General features: G+C 34.8%; 1 protein-coding gene and 1 pseudogene across 2 annotated transcripts; one reads left to right on the top strand and one right to left on the bottom strand.

Moving 5' to 3' along the window:
* Window positions 1-3507: 3507 nt before the first annotated feature.
* LOC308638992 (olfactory receptor 4S2-like) lies at window positions 3508-4443 on the top strand (the record flags this gene model as incomplete). The annotated part of the gene is made up of 1 exon (XM_081276911.1): window positions 3508-4443. One exon carries the CDS (start codon window positions 3508-3510, stop codon window positions 4441-4443), a length of 936 nt encoding a protein of 311 aa, XP_081133037.1.
* A 13764-nt stretch (window positions 4444-18207) lies between these two features.
* LOC308641819 (olfactory receptor 4S2-like) lies at window positions 18208-19163 on the bottom strand (annotated as a pseudogene). Its single transcript has one exon. The product of its transcript is annotated as an olfactory receptor 4S2-like (transcript).
* Window positions 19164-19382: the final 219 nt, after the last annotated feature.

Below are 19382 nucleotides of genomic sequence, written 5' to 3'. Positions count from 1 at the left end.
CAGTTAGAAGATAAAGGAAGAAATGTTTTCAGTTTGTTACACTACTAAATTAATTGTTCCACCCACAAAATTAAAAGGATTGCTTTTTTTATTTGTTTGTTTGTTTTCAATATTGAGAGAGACAACCAAAATTATAATTTACTATCTTGTCACAGGAAGGATGGAACACTACAGGAATCGCAATCAGTCTTATAATCATATATCTTTGAAATATAAGCTTTTGTGGGTTAGGCTTTCTTTCGAATTGGAGAGCCTCGGTTCTCATGAATCTTGGCCATGTCCTTCATAGTAATCAACAGGAGTCACCATGAGCTCTTCCAATTGATACTGGCTCAAGAACTTTTGTAATCAAAAGTTTTGTAAGTTTATAAAGCCACTGATGCAAATCTGAATAGTCTCATAAGTCCCACTTCCTGGCAGAGACTCCCGGATCTAACAACTGCTGCCTTGGTAGGGACATTAAAAATTTAATATCATGAATAGCCCCCAAACTCAAGAATATAATACCAAGGTATGTGGGAAAAATTAATGTGAATAAAATGAATCAAACTGATGACACATGTTTATTACACATTCTTCTAAATGTCATCAATTGTAGTCCCTGTGTGATGAACAGCAGAACTGTTAGGAGTATATTTCCAAATGGACTCTTTGGTTTCTATTGGCTCACAAAGCTCTTATGCTTTATAAACTATTCCATTTGTAAGGTTGTGCAAACATTAAACCATCACACATTTGCTTCTTGATGTTTTTCCTTTGCTCTTTTTTTTTAGTCAATTTCTCTGCTAAAACCAGATGATAAGAATATGAACAAGATCTCTTTTACATTTTTTTGTTATTGACCAACAACAAAAATATAAGATAGGGTCTGCTGAGGGAAGAAAAATAGACAAAAATGATGGGAAAGAAAATAAAAGGAATAAGGCATGAGTTAACCTTAATGATTTAAACTTAAAAACTAAAGAAATTATAGCACATACTACAGTTCATCCCAGGTGTGTATCATAAATGCATTTCATCTCAGCTTTTTCTCTGGAAACTAGTATATATCCCTTTAAGAAGAAAAGAAGTGAACCCCCAAAGTACCATCAAATCTCACCTTTCCTTTCTAAGAGAATTTATTAAAGAGTAGACTAATTCAACTTCAATCCACAAAAATGCATATTTTAATACCTTTTAAATGAAATATATACTATTGTATGTATATATCAAGAGTCATTACTTCAAAGAACAATATGCAATCCTAGAATTACTTATGCTTGATGAATTGCTTTGTAATTAAGGTTAACACTTCTAAATGTAAGAGTCAACTGAACTTAAAATGAAGCAAAGCCATTTTTAGTTTTAAAAATAATTGAAAAGAATTCAGTACATTACATCTCTCTTTAGACATGTGATTTGGTTTTAATTATGGTGAAAGGTTTTGGGGAAAACTTTCCCTAAGGTCATTACCATATTGCATCATTCCTTCTAGAATAACTTTATAAGCAGAGGAAAAACATTTCTTATCAAAGATATTGCAGATCAGAACTCTGACTTTCTTACAGGCTTTGAGTTTAGGTGATCAGATGTTCTCTGGAACTGATTATTCACAAAGCAATTCCTCAGGCGTCACCCTTATTTCAATTCAAATCTGCATCCAAATTGTATTAGGAAGACACAGAAAAGTAAAGACAAATACAAGCTCTGGAAAATACGGTGAGATTCTTTTCTTCTATAACTAATATACTATTTGGTAACATAGGGGAATTTGGTGCATTGGCTATATTTTAACATCTCTAATATAGTTGGAAGAAACTATTCTAAGGAGTTATAGAGAAATTAAATTTAGATGATAAATAATAAAGTTCATCTGTGCACAAACAAGAGCTAGAGTAGCATGGATGTGGATAAAACATTTCAATCATTTCAAAGGACAGTGAGACTTTATCACATTAGAAATGATCAGAAAGGGTAGAATGGATTACATTGAGATAGGTCTTAATTTCAGAAGATAGAACAATTTTTCTAGGACTTTGTAGAATGAACAGAAGGGAACAGATCCCAGGATAATGTGTGAATGCTCACTTTCTTCTACAACAGAAGCAAGCAACATTATTCACAGCTGTTGAAAACTGCTATTATTTGAGTTATTGTAAAATTAATTGCTCTCTGCGGAGAGTACTACTGTTTTCTAAGTTCAGCTAGAAAAACAACAGGGAAAGGATCTGTGAAGCACAGGATGTGGCTGCTTCTAAATCTGATTTGCAATATTGTTATTACTATTATTATCATAAGTGTTACTATTTGGTAATGCACAAAAGTAAGCAGACCTGTGATGACTATACTCTAGGATCTCTAGTACACAGATCTGATGAAACCTGTAGTTGTCAAAAAGCTGACAATGCCTGACACATTATTCCTGCAAAAGGCTACCTGAGAGCACAGAGTTATTAGCAGTAGGAAGCAACAAGCCAGATAGATGTTAAGGGGATCAGATTGCAGGGGGACGATCTATAACTAGAAGAAACATTCATATCTGTGCCTCCAGTTAATAAAGAACCTTGAAGACCCCCAAATGAAAAATCCTCTGTATGCCTTTTCCACCAAAACATAAAAGTGACCTCACTAGTGTGTCTGAAATTCCAACATGGAATGTTTATACACTTACATTAAACATCATGCATTTCCTAAACCCATAATAATAATCACTAAAGGACAACCTCTTCCTGGAATGTCATATTCACCCAAAATGGGAGAACTAAAATATTCTAGCATGAGATTTGAAAACTTGGAAGGACACATGAGGAATATTGTCACAAAAGAGCTTCTCCTGCATTTTTGTTTTTTCCATATTTTTCAGTTTCAGGGAATTTGTTTTCAGTTACTACACAAAATTTTAGTAATAAATAAAGCCATAGTAAATCCTGGTAAACCCTCAGACACTACACATTGCAAGAGCTTGAGCCCAAACAGAGTCTATAAATTCACACACAGATATCTGAAATGGAGCCTGCAGAAGTCACCCAATCTGGACCCTTGGGTGTATGTAGTGACCAGATGTGGCTGTATTCAAAGAAATCATGTGGGCATGTTTGTATTTCTATCACCAAAGCATGGGAAACCTTGTCTCCAGACAAAAAGGTTGCTTTAAATCTCATTGTGTGTCTTTTACAGAAAGAACACTAACTAAATGTTTACCCAAAATGATATAAGTTAACCTTAGGAAAGGTTAGGCATGTGAGAACCTTGGTTAGATGTGTTACTTCAGGAATTTGCTTTGTCTCTCTGTTCTCTGCTCCATCATGTGAAATGAATAACTCTGATATATTATTGATGTAAATTATGAGAAAAGAAACACTACAATTTATGTGTTCATGTCAATCTGCAGTCAATACTCATTTTTCCATTTTTAGCTGTGTGATCATTAATTTATCTTGAGTTAGAAATAAATGCTAATAGTCTTCCTGATGTCTTTCTTTCAGATAATTTAACTGTGTTGGTCACTTGGCCTACCTGATTCATTACATGGAAAAAATAAATAATGTAACTGAATTTATTTTTTGGGGCCTCTCTCAGAATCCAGAGGTTGAAGGAGTCTGCTTTGTGGTGTTCTTATTCTTTTATGCAGTCATTCTTCTGGGAAACCTCCTCATCATGCTCACCATTTTCATGGGGAACCTTCTGAAGTCTCCCATGTATTTCTTCCTCAACTCCTTATCTTTTGTGGACATTTGTTTCTCTTCAGCTACAGCACCCAAGACAATTGTTGACCTGTTATCAAAGAACAAAACTATTTCGTATGAGGGGTGCATATTGCAACTCTTTGGGGTGCATTTCTTTGGAAGCACTGAGATCTTCATTCTTATAGTAATGGCCTATGATCGTTATGTGGCCATCTGTAAACCCCTGCACTACATGACCATCATGGACAGGGAGAAATGCAATAAAATGCTTCTGGGGACCTGGGTAGGTGGGCTCATCCACACTGTTATCCCCATATCTCTAGTAGTTCAGCTACCCTTCTGTGGACCCAATGAAATTGATCACTACTTCTGTGATGTCCGCCCTGTGCTCAAACTTGCCTGCACAGACACACATATTATCGGTGGAGTTGTGACAGCCAACAGTGGTACTGTCACTCTGGGGAGTTTTGTGGTCTTGCTCATCTCCTATACTACTATTCTGGTGTCTCTGAGGAAGCAGTCAGCAGAAGGAAGACGCAAAGCTCTGTCCACCTGTGGAGCCCACATTGCGGTGGTCATCATCTTTTTTGGTCCTTGTACTTTCACGTACATGCGCCCTGATGTTACATTTGCAGAAGATAAGATGGTGGCTGTATTTTACACCATTATCACTCCCATGCTAAATCCCATGATTTATACACTGAGAAATGCAGAAGTAAAGAATGCCATGAAAAAAATATGGGTCAAGAAGATTTTCTGGAATGCCAACAGCAAATAGTTGGAAATAATAATTTAAACTGGATGATCTTAAATGTGGTCAGCCTTACCTTAGTTAACTCATATCTTCAGTGAATCAAATAATAACATCAAAGAATTTTCAGAAGTAATAAGTGAGAGAAATACATATTGCACAGAATTAAGGTATTCTGAATCATGATCATTATATTTACTATTTCATAATCAGATAATGTTCTAAATATCCAAAGACACAGGAGTTGGAATATGCACAGAATCTCAATATCATCAGAGTAAGTGTCATTGTTTTCTCCAACTGCTCTTTTTCTTTTATCATTTTCTCTAAGTGATTACAAAATTACTATGAAATATATAAAATTATTTCTGGCACTTAAAACTATGTTTGGTACAGATTAAAGAATCAATAATGCACAGATTAGGGTGAACGATGGAAGTCATAAAAATATAAAATCTTAGCTAATGAATTTAGATGTAAGTCTCACAAAACAGTGAAAACTCCGCCTAGTAAACTTGGAATGGTAGCAGAGTTGTCTTCAGAAAGTTAGAGATAAAATACAATCTTGAAACACAGAAAAAATGCTTTCATCTGTTAGTCTTGGGGAAAAGTCTTTGCCATTTTTAGGTTCGATTTTCTTTACACCACGCTACTGTCTCTGGCCCCGATCAACTGTACCATCTCACTAACTTGCTGCTTCTGACTCTGAACTTTGCTTGTCATCTGTACAAGCTATAAAGTAACTACCAGCCAAACTCAAGAAAATGGATGGAAAAAAAAGCCACCAATGAGAATAAGGCTACTGTGACTCAGTCATAAGTGAAAATACAACCTAATTAAATGCTGGAAACCATGATTCCTATAACATTTGAAACAAACATCCTTACTGAATACACTGGGCCATTTATCATTGACTGGACTAACACTATTTCCACTTCTGGGTCCCATAGGGACCCATACTGGACAGATATTCTTTTCTTAACGTTAACTTTTATGTGCCCTTGTGGTAGATTTCTCCTTCAACGTGAGCCATGACCTGAGCATTATCCTTTATGATAAATAAACATATCAGTGCTTGTCTCTCTGCCATGGTTTCCTTGTCACATCCATAAATCTAATAGTGCAGATGCTGTTTCAATTTAGGTTTGTGTTTTGGTTGTGGTGGAGTATATGCTTTACATATGGCAAAGATGTAAGTATATGGTGCTCAAAAGTCATATGTGATGTGGTTGAATGCACAAAAATAAAGACGGAAATATTACAAATCTGCAAGACATCTGTATAAGTAGCTATAATGAAATATAAGAATTGCTTTAAAACTATGCATATCCATGGAAATATCCTGAGAAACATGCACTGGGCTTCTATGTGCCTCTGTTAGATCAACTGTGAAATGAAAACTATATTTGTGCTCTTGATGATTGTTGATCATTAATGTCACCTTGTGGGGTTTTCTGGAAATATAACAAACTGTACTATAAGCATTTAACTTATTTAACCAGAAATATCTGTATTTTTAACTATGCTCTCTAGTTATTTTCATGCAGTCAATGGAACATCTGTGTATTTAGATTAAAAAATATGAGAATAGATGATTCTTATTGTACTTAGAAAACAAGAGATGTATGCACGAATGGAATTCAAACAGCAACATCTGTTCTGCTAAAACTGAATTGAATTTAGAAAACTTGCTTATAAATATATGTTTTCCATTTGATAACTTTTTTCTATACTGGTCTTTCCATTAGTGGAATATTATTATTATTTCCTTTAATGGAATAATACTGTGTGTGTATTTGTGATATCAGAATGCTGATGCCCCTGGAAAAGTTTCAGTTTCCTAATTTGTGCTTTACCAAGATAAAGTAGAACACATGAAAGAGGACTCAAGTTTCCATCAGTGACTTATAAACATCCTTGTTCACACAAAAGTTTCTGTGAGTCAATCCCCATCAGAGGAGCTCAGAGAGTCTTCTGTGATTCCTAAGAAGATGAATAAGAATCACAAGAACTCACTCTCCCCAGACTAGTGAAAGCAACTGGTCAACAGAGCATTTGATTCTGTGGGTGCAGGACCACTGTTTGGACCTCCACCCTGGAGTATGACAGCCTGGCTGTCACACAATTGCAGACGTGACTTTTGTTGTAAACTTCTTGGATGAAAAGATGGAAATCATTCTAATTTTTAAAATACTAAAGTTTTTCTTTCTTTCTATCTCTTCTGTTCAGTGGCTTTGCTTCTTTCCCCTGGAGTAGCACAAACCAATGCAGGCACTTTTCCAAGCAAGGCTCAGTGAAATATATAAGCGTAGTTTTAATGTTCTTCCACATGCCATCCTTTTCTCAAATACATCCAGAAATGAAAACAGGTATCACATGCAAGAGGATCTAGAATTAAAGTGTTTCATGTTTTCTGAGTGAGAATGCTTCATTTTTCAGTGTTCTGTTGAGTCCAGTTCTTGTATGGTAAGCAGTTTTTCAGTCTAACTGAGTAAGAGAACATTGCTACTTTATGCAAGAGAAAGAAAAGCTACCTGGGGAAACCTGGGCCCACCTTGGAATCTGGAATTAAGCACAGCCACATCAGACGAGGTCATCTGAATCCCATCTTCCCAATGAAACATCAAAAGTATTAAATGTTTTTCTTTTTTGTTTTAATTAACCATGAGTTGTGGGATGGACTTTTGTAAAACACCACCAACCTTGCTCTTTCGAGAATACTACTGTCAAAATACATAACCTTGAAAACACAGTGAGGTACCTTGAAAGATATAATGTAAAAAGTTAAGCTACAAATAATGGACATGAGAGACAGAATGTTCTGGTCTGTAACCATTATATCCAGATATTAAATAGTTATGAATGGTGTGCACCTGTAATATCAGCTACTTGTAAAGCCAAGGCAGGAGCATCACTAGTCTGAAGCCAACCTCTACAAGTTAATGAGACACTGTCTCAAATAAAAAAAAATGAAAGGGCTGGGAATGTAGCTCTGTGCTATTGCACCCCTGAGTTCTCTCATCAGTAATGAACATACACACACACACACACACACACACACACACACACACACACATATTTAAACCTAAGTACACAGCCTGCCTCTTTCCCACTATTTTTTTCCATGGATCATATAAATGAAAAATATAATACTAACAATGCCTGGATCAATTCTCTTTTATCCCGATATTGTTTTTTTAGATAAATTATGAGGATTAACAATAATAAATTAGAACCACATTGGAACTTACATTCCAATTTTCAGCAAGTTTTATTTGTTCTTAAGACCCAGTTTTATAGCAGAATAATTGACAAATTAAAATGTGTATATTCATAGTATATTATGTGATGATTTGATACAAACATTCAATAATGAAATAATTACCACAGTTAAACTGATTTATTTGTCCAACACTACATTCATTTTCCTTGTATGTCTGTATGTATGTGTGTGTGTGTGTGTGTGTGTTGTGAGCTTGCTTCTTAATGTGATAGCCTTTCTTCTTTCCTAGGATGAGGATACCCACACGTGATGAGGTCATTTAGTTTGAAAGCTGAAACAAACCCCTGAATGTTATTTACATGCCTCACGCGCAGAGAGGAATAACTAATTGCACATCAGGAACATCCATTTTCTTATCTGTGTTCCTACCTAACTTAAGGCCATAAATCATGATGAGGAATCTTTTACCCTGCACATTTACAAAGAGTATCATTTGGAGAATTACAAAGACTTTTAACATGAGGGGGACAATGTAAGCATGAAAATACTTTGCAAGTTTCAAGAAATGTGTTGACTTAATGGAGGTAGAGTGGAATGGTGATTGCCAGGGGTGGGGCAGTTGTGTGAGAGGAGCTGGGGAGAAGATAGTGAAAGGATACAAAATTTCAGTGGATAGAATGAAAAAGTTCAAGAGATTCATTGTACAACATGGTGACTATAATTAATGACAGCAGATTGTGTTCTCAAAAGGCCAAGAGAGTAGTTCTCTAATGTGCTCCACATGAAATGATGAGTATGTGAAGTTAAAGCTAGTGTTGTCTTGCTGGATTTAGTTATTCCACACTTTATAATATAAAACACAATGCATACATGCTAAATGTGTGCAGTTCTACTAGTTCATTAAAAAGAAAAATCAGAAAAATAGTTATTCATCCACCTTGATATTTCTAACAACTTGAATACATCATCAATTGGGTATGAAATTAATTAAAATAATTCTGATAAATATATTGTGTGCAGTGTAATCACATTGTGATTTTTATTTTGGAAACATAAACATAATTTATGAAGAGAATTAAACTGAACAACATACTTTTTGTATTGATTTATTGTATGTATAGCAATGTAAATCTCAAAAAGAAGTGCTTGGGAATTCTTTATCTTCAAGAGGGATCTCTATTAAAATATATTTGTTTCCTAAAGAAGGACACAGCTACCAAACCATGCTGTCTTTATAATGATCATTATAAAATATGATAATTCCTTTTATGTCTGATATCAAGAAAGAAAAAAGAATTTTCAAAATTTGAGAAAGGAGATGGACTTAGAATATCATATGGATAGAATAGATGTTCTTTGGGGTTTTTTGTTGTTGTTATTTGTTCTTGTTTTGTTTTGTTTTATTTGTTTGTTGTTTTTCATTAGTCAGATCATTTAATGGACAATAATTTGGAAAACTTTTATATTTCAAATTTATTTTGGTATCTTTCATCTCTGAAATTCCTGGCAATATTGGTGTGTTTCTAACTTTTTCTCTTATCTTTTATGTAGGTGTTTCTATAATTAAAGTCACAGCATGAGATTTATTCAGGTGTTATTATTATTTATATATAAGTAAATATATAACATAAATAATAATAATAGTACAGGTTTACTGACTCATAAAACTTACTCTGAGAAAGTCTTATACAAAAGGACAATTTATGATATGTCCTTCACATGCTTCCAACTTATTTGGAGAATTATGATAGCACTTTAAGTCTTTTCCTATCTGAAATAAGTTAGGTATCATATACAATTGTCCTCAAAGTTATGATGTTCCCTTTGCCCCAGTACAGTGTCACTCTGGTATATGAAGTCTTCTCAATCTTTTCTTTCCCTGAGGAAGTACCTGTTCATATAATTTGTTATAACTTGTAATTTTGTCTAAGTTTCAAGAAGATTGATGCCCATGGAGACTTTTTGAAAAACACAGCCTATTCAATAGCCTCCCTTATTCAATTAGAGTTAGCCAGACAATCAAGTCCAAAAATCCCAAGATTCGTTCTTCAAAAGTGTTCTCGGTGCATGCACAGTTCACATTAGTGAATTCAGCTATTCTTTTGTGGTGAAGCTATCTCTTTTCACACAAAGGGCTTTCCTTGTATCATGGTGGTATTTGGCTCTATATGTTGGCTTGTAGGTATTGAAGGGATATGGTACCATTTTGGAAGAAGAACAAACATCAATCTTTGGAGACTGTCATCCAGGTGAACTCATTGTGCATTCATCAGTCAAAGGAAAGCTATTGTTTTTGGGAATGGCAGAGGACTGACTACAATAGTCTAAAATTTCAGGTAGTTTGGAGATTCAAGACTTCTGGGGGCTGAGGCTGTAGCTCAGTGGTAGAGTGCTTGCCTCACATGTGTGAGGCACTGGGTTCAATCCTCAGCGCCACATAAAAATACAAAAAGATACTGTGTGTTCATCTACAACTAAATAATTTTTTTTAAAAGACTTCTGGTCCTCTCACCCTTTCTCTAAATAAAATATAAAATAGGGTTGTGGATATAGCTCAGTGGTTGAGTGTCTCCTGAGTTCAATCTCTGGCACCCACCCTCTGCCCCTTGCAAAAAAAGATTTCAGGTCTTCTCACCTATATTTGTCCTTTCCATCTCTGGAATATACTCACAAGATAATGCTAAGGCTACAATTTTTAGAATCCACGTGTATTGTTTGGATCAGTCACCATGTAGCTTTCATGGAAATTAAACATAAACACTACTACTCAGAAGTAGGAAAAAAAATTCCTGGTACTTTCAAGGGCAGAAATTTGGGGCTTTTCAGATGAAATTGGATCTGTAAGGACAGAGGTTTGAGCCCCAACTTCAAACTCCACAACTCCTTGGGTAATACATTCCTTGGGACAACAGAAACTTGGGTTTCTCCAGCAGCAAATATGAAAATTTCCCCTCCTGAGCAGCACTGTGACCTCTGCTTGATAGCTGAAGCAGAAGTATTTGCTGTAGACCATTGGCACCATGTTACAGAATAAAAGCAGGTGGCCTTGACTCATGCTACATATGGTTCATCTCCCAAAAGTAAAACTTACTAAGAGTTAATCAGTATGAATTATGTGTATTAAATTATAAAATAAAAAGTTGATCTTTTGAATTATAATAATAATAATTAAGAATTCTTTTATTGAATGTAATTTTGATCTTAATTAAAAATTATTTTTCAAATTAATTTATTACTTTGATATATAACAAGTATCTATCAAATTTAACAGAATATTTCTGTCCTGGTAAGAGACTTTTTTTTTAATTTAATTTTTTTTTAGTTGTAGATGGACACAATACCTTTACTTTGTTCATTTATTTTTATGTGGTACTGAAGATCGAATCCAGTGCCTCAAACATGCTAGGCAAGCACTCTACCACTGAGCCACAACCCCAGCCCATAAGACACTTTTAATGATAGTTGTTCCACTGCCTTTTGTTCTATAGAAGTGTTCACTAAGTTTAACATTTATATATCTTTGAAGTTTCATTAAGATTGAATTCACATAGCATAGAATTCACTCAAAGTATGCGATTTAAGGACACTTAAAACACAGAGTTGTGCAGCTATCAGCATCATCTAAGTTTAGAACATTATTCATTCTGCAAAGAGAAACTCATGGCATTAGCAAAGACCATTCATTCCTCACAACCAGCATTTTGCCCAGCCATTAGCAAACCCTAATTTCTCTGCCACTATATGTTTGCCTTCTAGATGTTTACCAAAAAAAAAAAAAAAAAAAAATCATACAATATATGGCCTTTAGTAACACACTTATTTAACCATCATTTACTTAAATTTTTCATGCATGTTAGCTGTATTTATATCCTTTTATTGTCAAATAATATTACATGTATCAGTTGGTTGGTATATGGTTTCTATATTCATTATTTATTATTTTGATTAATGCTGCTGGGAGCATGCGTATAAATTTTTATGCAAAGGTATGATCATTTCTCTTGGGTGTTTCCTTAAGAATGGAATTGTGAGGTCATACCATGACAACATATGTGGAAATATCAAACTTTTTTTTTTCTCAATGTATGTCATAGTGGTCATAACCAGGGACTTCAGAGTGGAAATCTTGGTGGCACCAAAGAAGAGGACATAAATCTCTGGGCTTTGCAGCCACTGTAGGAGATGATGTTCTGCTGTTCAAACCATGACTACATGTGTGGAAATATCAAACTGTTGAGGAAATATCAAACTGATTTTCAGAGTGGAAATCATGTTCTATGTTTCCACTGGCAATGTTTGAGGGCCCCAGTTGCTCCACACCATGGCTGCTACTTGATATTTTCTGTCTGCTATGATTCTGGGGTGGGCTGTGACATCTCACTGTGGCTTTGGTTGGCCTTTCTTAAAAGCTACAAGGTGTTAAAAACATTTTCATGTGCTTTTGAAAATTTGTATAACTTTTTTGAAGAAATGCTTATTTGTATATTTTTATTATTTTTAATTGGCTTATTTTACTTCTCAATATTAAGGTTTTTTTTCTTTCTTTCTTTTATTTTTTCTACGTATTCTGGAAACAAATCCCTTCTTAGACACCAAATTTACTAGTATTTCTCCTACTCTGTGGGTAACACCACTTACTTTACTAAAAATATTCTTTTCATATCAAAAAGCTTATAATTTGTATAATGTCTAACATGTATTCAAAGATATTATTATGTACAAATACTTCACAAAATATTTTTATGTCTTACATTCATGGAAATTGAATTCTCAGTGGAAGTGTCTTCCAACTTTTTCCATAAAAACTATAGAAACTATAAAAACTATATCTTAAGACCAGAGTAATAAATTAATTTGAAAAATAATTTTTAACTAAGATCAAACTTACATTCAATAAAAGGCAGAGATTTAAAACACAAAGTTTAATTTAAAACTGAGAAAAAGGGACAGAGCTTTCTCAACTATTAGATTCATTAATCACACCCCTTTGTAGTCACACAACAAGCTGCAAACTTATGTCTACACAATCCTATGCATAGATACTTGTATTATTTTTTTTATAGTTGCCAAAATTTAAAGAAATCAAGAGATCTTTCAGAAGATAGGTAGATATCACAAAAAACAGATAATGTGTAGTATATCTAGATTTCATATAAAGTGCATGGACTATTTATTCACTATTAAAAAGGAATAACTAGTCAAGCCATTAAAAAAAAAAACAGGAAAATTTTAAGCACACTACTAGTAAAAGGAACCAGTATGGAAAGGTTAATATTGCATTACTTCAAGTCTATGCCCATTCTGGAAAATGTAAAACTTTAATCTATATATTACTATAAATATGTATCCATGCCATTACATTAGTCAAAAAACACAGAAAGTACAAAAGAGTGAAGCCTATTTTGAACTCATTTCCCTGAAAATGATATGTCCATGTAGTTTCATCAGTTTTAACAACTGCATCACCCTGGTGGGGAATGGAAATTATGAGGAAATGTTGTATGGATCTGGGCAGGTGCTATAACAAATATGGATTGTTTGATGGCATAGGAATTAGTGGAATGACTGTGTTTTAAATACTTGTAATATAACCGCAACACACTATTCCAAGAAATTATAGAAGAGAACATAAGGATGATAACATGATAAAGTGCATCCAGACAGAACTCTGAGGAAGGGCAGTACAAGTATGATAAAAAGATGTCAATCAGAAAAAAAAAAAAAAAAAACATTTGGCATTTATTTTGGGGGGTATTGGCTGACGTCACTTAGCATTATCTTTAACTCCACCCATTTACCTGAAAATGCCATGATTTTGTTCTCTTTTATGAGTAATATTCCATTGTGTATATATGCCACATTTTTTTTATCCATTCATTCTATTGAAGGACATCTAGGTTGGTTCCACAGTTTAGCTATTGTGAATTGTGCTGCTATAAACATTGATGTGGCTGTGTCCCTCTAGTATGCTGTTTTTAAGTTCTTTGGGTATAGACTGAAGAGAGGGATAACTGGGTCAAATGGTGGTTCCATTCAAGATTTTCTAAGAAATCTCTATACTGCTTTCCATATTGGCTGCACCAATTTGCAGTCCCACCCTCAGTATATGAGTGGACCTTTTTCCCCATATCCTCACCACACTTATTGTTGTTTGTATTCATAATAGCTGTCATTCTGACTGGCATGAGATGAAAGTAGTTTTGATTTGCATTTCTCTAATTGCTAGTCATGATGAACATTTACTCATATATTTGTTGACTGATTGTATATCCTCTTCTGAGAAGTGTCTGTTCATGTCCTTGGCCCATTTATTGATTGAGTTATTTGGTTTTTTGGTACTTAGCTTTTTGAGTTCTTTATATACCCTTTATATACCCTACAGATTATCTGATGTGTGAGGCGTAAAGATTTGTTCCCAAGATGTAGACTCTCTATGCAACTCACAAATTGGAAAATGCAAATTAAAACAAATACTACTGGACACCTAAAAAAATGTCCAAATCCAGAATAGGCAATACTAAAAACAGTGAAGGTGTATAGAAACAGAAACTCTCAGTCATTGCCTCTAAGAAAGAAAAATGGCATTGCTGCATTGAGTGATTGGCAGTTCCAGTTTATTACATATCATAGTATTTTATAATGGCAATTATAAGGGATCTTGGTTTTGTAGTTGTGTCCTTCTTTAGGAAATCATTATCTTGACTGAGAATCAGAAATGATACTGCTGGTTATTTGTGATGAGCTCTGCTCCCTCACTTGTTGAAGTTGGAACATTAGAGAGGCCCACCAAGGCAAGCATATAAAGCAGGGTTTATTTAAAAAGGGGGAACACAGACTTCTGCGAGGGAGAAGGGGGCCATAGCTGGTATCCTGGTATCCCAAGAAGCGAGGGTTCTTTCCTTTTTATATGTCTTAGGCTTCCTTTGTTCTCCTATTTTCTTCTTATCTTTCTCCTTCCTGTGTACAGGACTAGGTCTAGGAAATGCTCCTTGGGATGACTGGTGGGAAAAGGTGGGCTAAAGGGGGAAGGGCAGGAGGGCGCAGCACAGGACACATTAATTAACAACCTTACAGCTCCCTGTAGGGAGGGGCAATTACTGGGACAGGTTACCTTAGAACAGGTTGAGCAAGGGCAGGCTCTTCATAAAAGAGGAGAAGGGCTCAGAAGGAATTAACATTTGACTTCCTCAGGGAACAATCTCCAACTTCCTGGGACTCACTGAAAATTGGCCTTACTCATCTGACCTGACTTGATTTACCTATCTTTACTGACTGCCTGTCTAATTCTGGCTTCAGAATCAGACCTCATAGAAATAGAGAGGTCCTAAGCACTCACATTTTGAGATTTGTACTGCAATAAATATAACTAAACAATATGAAAAAATGTGCTTACTATATATTTTAATTATTTAATAACAACGCTTTAAAGTTAAACAATGTAATGACCTTACGCCATTTACATTGAAGTTTTGATAAGTTATGTGGTGGCCAGGACATCTCAAATAGATATCCTTAGTCTTAGTCTTTCCTATAACACAATGTCATTATCACATTTAGTCACTATGTTATACAAATGATCTCCTAGACTTTTTCCTCAAGTTCACTGAAATTCTGTGTCCCTTGACCTTATCCCTGAAGGATGTAAAAAAACACCTTATTTTTAAGTACAAGAGATACAGAACCGATATTTTCTGTTGCTCTATCACCTGTATCATTGTCCCCACTAAGAAACTGAATTGAATCTACTCAAAGTATTATTGTCTGTGTGCAGCAGAAACAAAAGTGTTAGGGTAGCAAAGAGTGCATAGCCATAATGTCAGGGAGATTTCAGTAATAGTATTTTTTCATAAAAAACACCCAGACATGGCCAGGTGTGGTGACACTTGCCTGTACTCCCAGCAACTCAGGAGGCTGAGGCATGAGAATTCCAAGTTCCAAGAAATCTTAGCAAGAGCTAAGGGCTGAGGATGTAGATCAGTGGTTAAGTTGCCCAAGTATTTGACACTACTCTCCTTAGATCTGCAGACTCAGTGATGCAGTGTAAATGTCCACCCTAAGACACATAGTTTCACAAAAAGCATTTAATTCTCTTTCATGGGCCTGTGGGTAAGCTGGAGTTCAGCTGACCCAGACTGGGAATGGCTGAGTTTAATTTAAGACTCATAGTGGGCCCGGTAATACTCCATGTAACTTTTTTCCCTCATGCATACAATAGCAGAGTTATCTTCCTCTGCTGGTCAAATCAAATTCACAGCTGATAACCAAATATGAACTAAATACATCAAAGCACTGAAATATTTAAGGAAATCTCATTCAGAAACCACACAGTACTTTAATTCTAGAAACACCAAAAAATGTGATAAATGTATTAGTTTCATGGATATGTTTATATGAAAAAATAGATGAAATGTGAAGGAACATGAAATCTGTTTATACAACCATTGAGCACTGCTTAGAAATGTATTTACATTTATTTATGCTAATCCAGGTAAAGAAGTATAGCCATTAACAATTAGAAATGGGGAGAAATATTTTCATGTTTGTCACTACTAAGAAAACTATTTTTCTGAAAAATAAGAATTTTTGACTTTTATTTTTTTTTCTTTTAAAGTTTACAACAAGTCATAATTTCCCATTTCTTTAAATCAATAGTATAACAACATCAGTCTGGCAGTCAATGCTATGATTGTGTATTAATGGAATAATAATTAATGGAAGTATAATCTTATTAATCATACTTCTTCAAACTGGGGACAGTCCAAATTTTCTGATTCTAAGAATATCAAAATCCTCAAATATAAGTGCAAGTATTCAGATGTTCCATCAACTGTATGAAAACTACAAGAAACAATTACTCAAAACACAAATATTTGTAAGACCCCTAATCCTAGCTTAAATGGTTCGGAAAAAATTGCAAAATGATTTTAATCACCAGCCTAGTTTGGTAACTTGATCTAGGGGACATAGAGATCTATTGCCTACAAAGTCTAGTCTTGGACCATAACAGTAGATTTGTGTGGTTCTAGAGCATGGTTTATAAATTTATTATAACTTCTAATCCAGATATCTTTGGACTTTTATCTTTGTTTTTAATTTCATGAGTACACCAACATCAGGTATCAGTCTTGTTCTTAATATTGTCTTATTTTAGTTGTTAACATACCTTTATTTTTATTTTTATTAAAGAGAGAGAGAGAGTTTTTAATATTTATTTCTTAGTTTTCGGTAGACACAACATTTTTGTTTTTGTATGTGGTGCTGAGGATCGAACTCGGGCCGCACACATGCCAGGTGAGCACGCTATCGCTTGAGCCACATCCCCAGCCCATCTTTATTTTAATGTATTTATATGAGGTGCTGAGAATTGAACCCAGTTACCCACTCATGCTAGGTGAGCACTCTACAGCTGAGCTAAAACCCTCAGGTATCCATGAGTGATAGTTCCACCTCTCTCTCAACCACTAATACAAATGTATGGAGAGGCAATATGCACACTGGTGGATATTATAGTGAAGCAGAGAGACAATTGGAGATGCACTAATCCACATATACACACAAAAAAATCTCAGGTCATGGTTCATGTGAAAGAGAAATTTACCTTCAGGGCACAAGAATTTAGCATAATAAAAAACATATTTGTCCAGTATAAGTCTTTCTAGAACCACAGGGGGAAATATGGCAAGATGGTCCAGTCAAAATAAATAAATAAATAGATGGATGGATAGATAGACAAGTGGATTCAGTAAAACTATTTGATTCAAACTTTGTAGGAACTAAGGTTTTCAAAACAAGCATTTCAGCAAACTATATTTACCCTGTTAATTGTGTCACAGTTGTCCACATTGTCATGCTTGGCTCTGTTTTCATTGTTTCTTTAGTTTTCTTAGGAGTCATTGTATGTTAAGAGATGTGGCTGGTTACACACTATGAGTAAAGTATAGGTGGTTAGAAGAAGAACATTAATGAAATATTATAATTGATGAAATAACAGGTACATCTATTCAGTATCTTCAGGATGTGAGAAAAGAAAATGAATACTAATACCAGATAATATAAACCAATCTTTTGTCTTTAAGCTTAGTTTTATTATTTTGGTATGCTGTTCACACCTCTGCAGCCACTCTAATATTACTGGAATGAAATGTGATTGTTTTTTGTAGGATTGCTATCAAAATGCATTAGCTAAGTTGTCATGTTTTCCAGATATCTATTCAAAAATTAAATACCTATTAATTGCTTAATACGTACCAGAAAAGTTCTTAACCCTGTAAACAACTTCAAGTATTTCAGGGTGGGTTTTAAAATCAAATAAAGAAAATAGCAAAGATAAAAATGAGGATAAGATAATGATGCTGAGATTCTGTGCTTAGTAAGATTTCTTTAGTCTTGATATTTTAGAAAAGCATTTGATTAAGAAATAACAAAATTAATGTTAAGCAATGATGAGTGATAGTTTTTAACAATATGTTTTTCTGTCATTTGTTTCTCCTGGAAATCTAATTGTGTCATTATTTAGTTCATTGTGAACTGTATATAAGCAAAAGTGACAAAATTTAAGATCATTCAGTTTAAATTATTACTCCCAACCATTTGCCACTGGTCCAAAACACCTTCTCGCCCCCACAGTTTCTTCACAGTATTCTTTACTTCTGCATTTCTGGTTATATAAATCATAGGATTTAACATGGGAATGATAATGGTGTAAAATACAGCCACTATCTTATCCTTTGAGAAGGTAACATTAAAGCACATGTATGTGAAGACACAGGGACCAAAAAGGATGATGACCACTGCAATGTGCGCTCCACAGGTGGGACAGAGCTTTGCACCTTCCATCTGCTGACTGCTTTCTCAGAGACATCAGGTTGAAACTATAAGTAATGAGCAAAAATATAAAACTCCCCAGAGTGATGGTACCACTGTTGGCTGTCACAATGACACCAATAAGATAGGTGTCTGTGCAGGCAAATTTGAGAACAGGGCAGACATCATAAAAGTAGTGATAGATCTCATTGGGTCCACAAAAGGGTAGGTGGACTACCAGAGCCACTTGGATAACAGAATGAAAGAATCCACTTACCCAGGTCCCCAACAATATTTCACTGCACCTCTCCCTGTCCATGATGGTCATATAATGTTACAGATGGCCACATAATGATCACAAACCATTATTATAAGGATGAAGGTTCTGGTGCCACCAAAGAAATACACCCCAGGGATTTGCAGCATGCACCCCACAAAAGAGATAGTTTTGTTCTTTGCTAACATGTCAACAATCATCTTGGGTGCTGTGACAGAAGAGGAAACAAAAGCCCATCAATGACAAGAAGTTGAGAAAGAAATACATGGGGGTTTTCAACAGATTCCCCATGAAAATTGTCAGCATTTTGAGGAAAATTCCCAGAAGAATGACTGTGTAGAAGAATGAGAACACCCCAAAACAGATTTCTTCAACCTTTGGGTTCTGAAAAAGGCCCTGCAAAATGGGTCCAGTTACACTGTCTAATTTTTTCATGGAATGCATCCAGCAGGTCAACTTCTCAAAATAATTATATTATCTGGAAAAAAAAAACAGAAAGACAATCAGCATTTATTTCTAACTCAGAATAAGTGAGTGATCCATCACAGTAGTTGTTGAAAATGGAAAAATCAGTACTGACTACTGACTGGCATGCATCCCTAGACTAGTTAAAGTGCATCTATTCTGATCATTTTTCCTCTATAATATATCCAATTTTTTCAT

The sequence above is a fragment of the Spermophilus citellus genome, assembly GCF_964194105.1.
Source record: "Spermophilus citellus genome assembly, chromosome: 2".
NCBI classification, from domain to species: Eukaryota; Metazoa; Chordata; class Mammalia; order Rodentia; family Sciuridae; genus Spermophilus; species Spermophilus citellus.
Note: the sequence above shows the minus strand (reverse complement) of the source record. Positions and strands in the feature narration are given on the sequence as shown.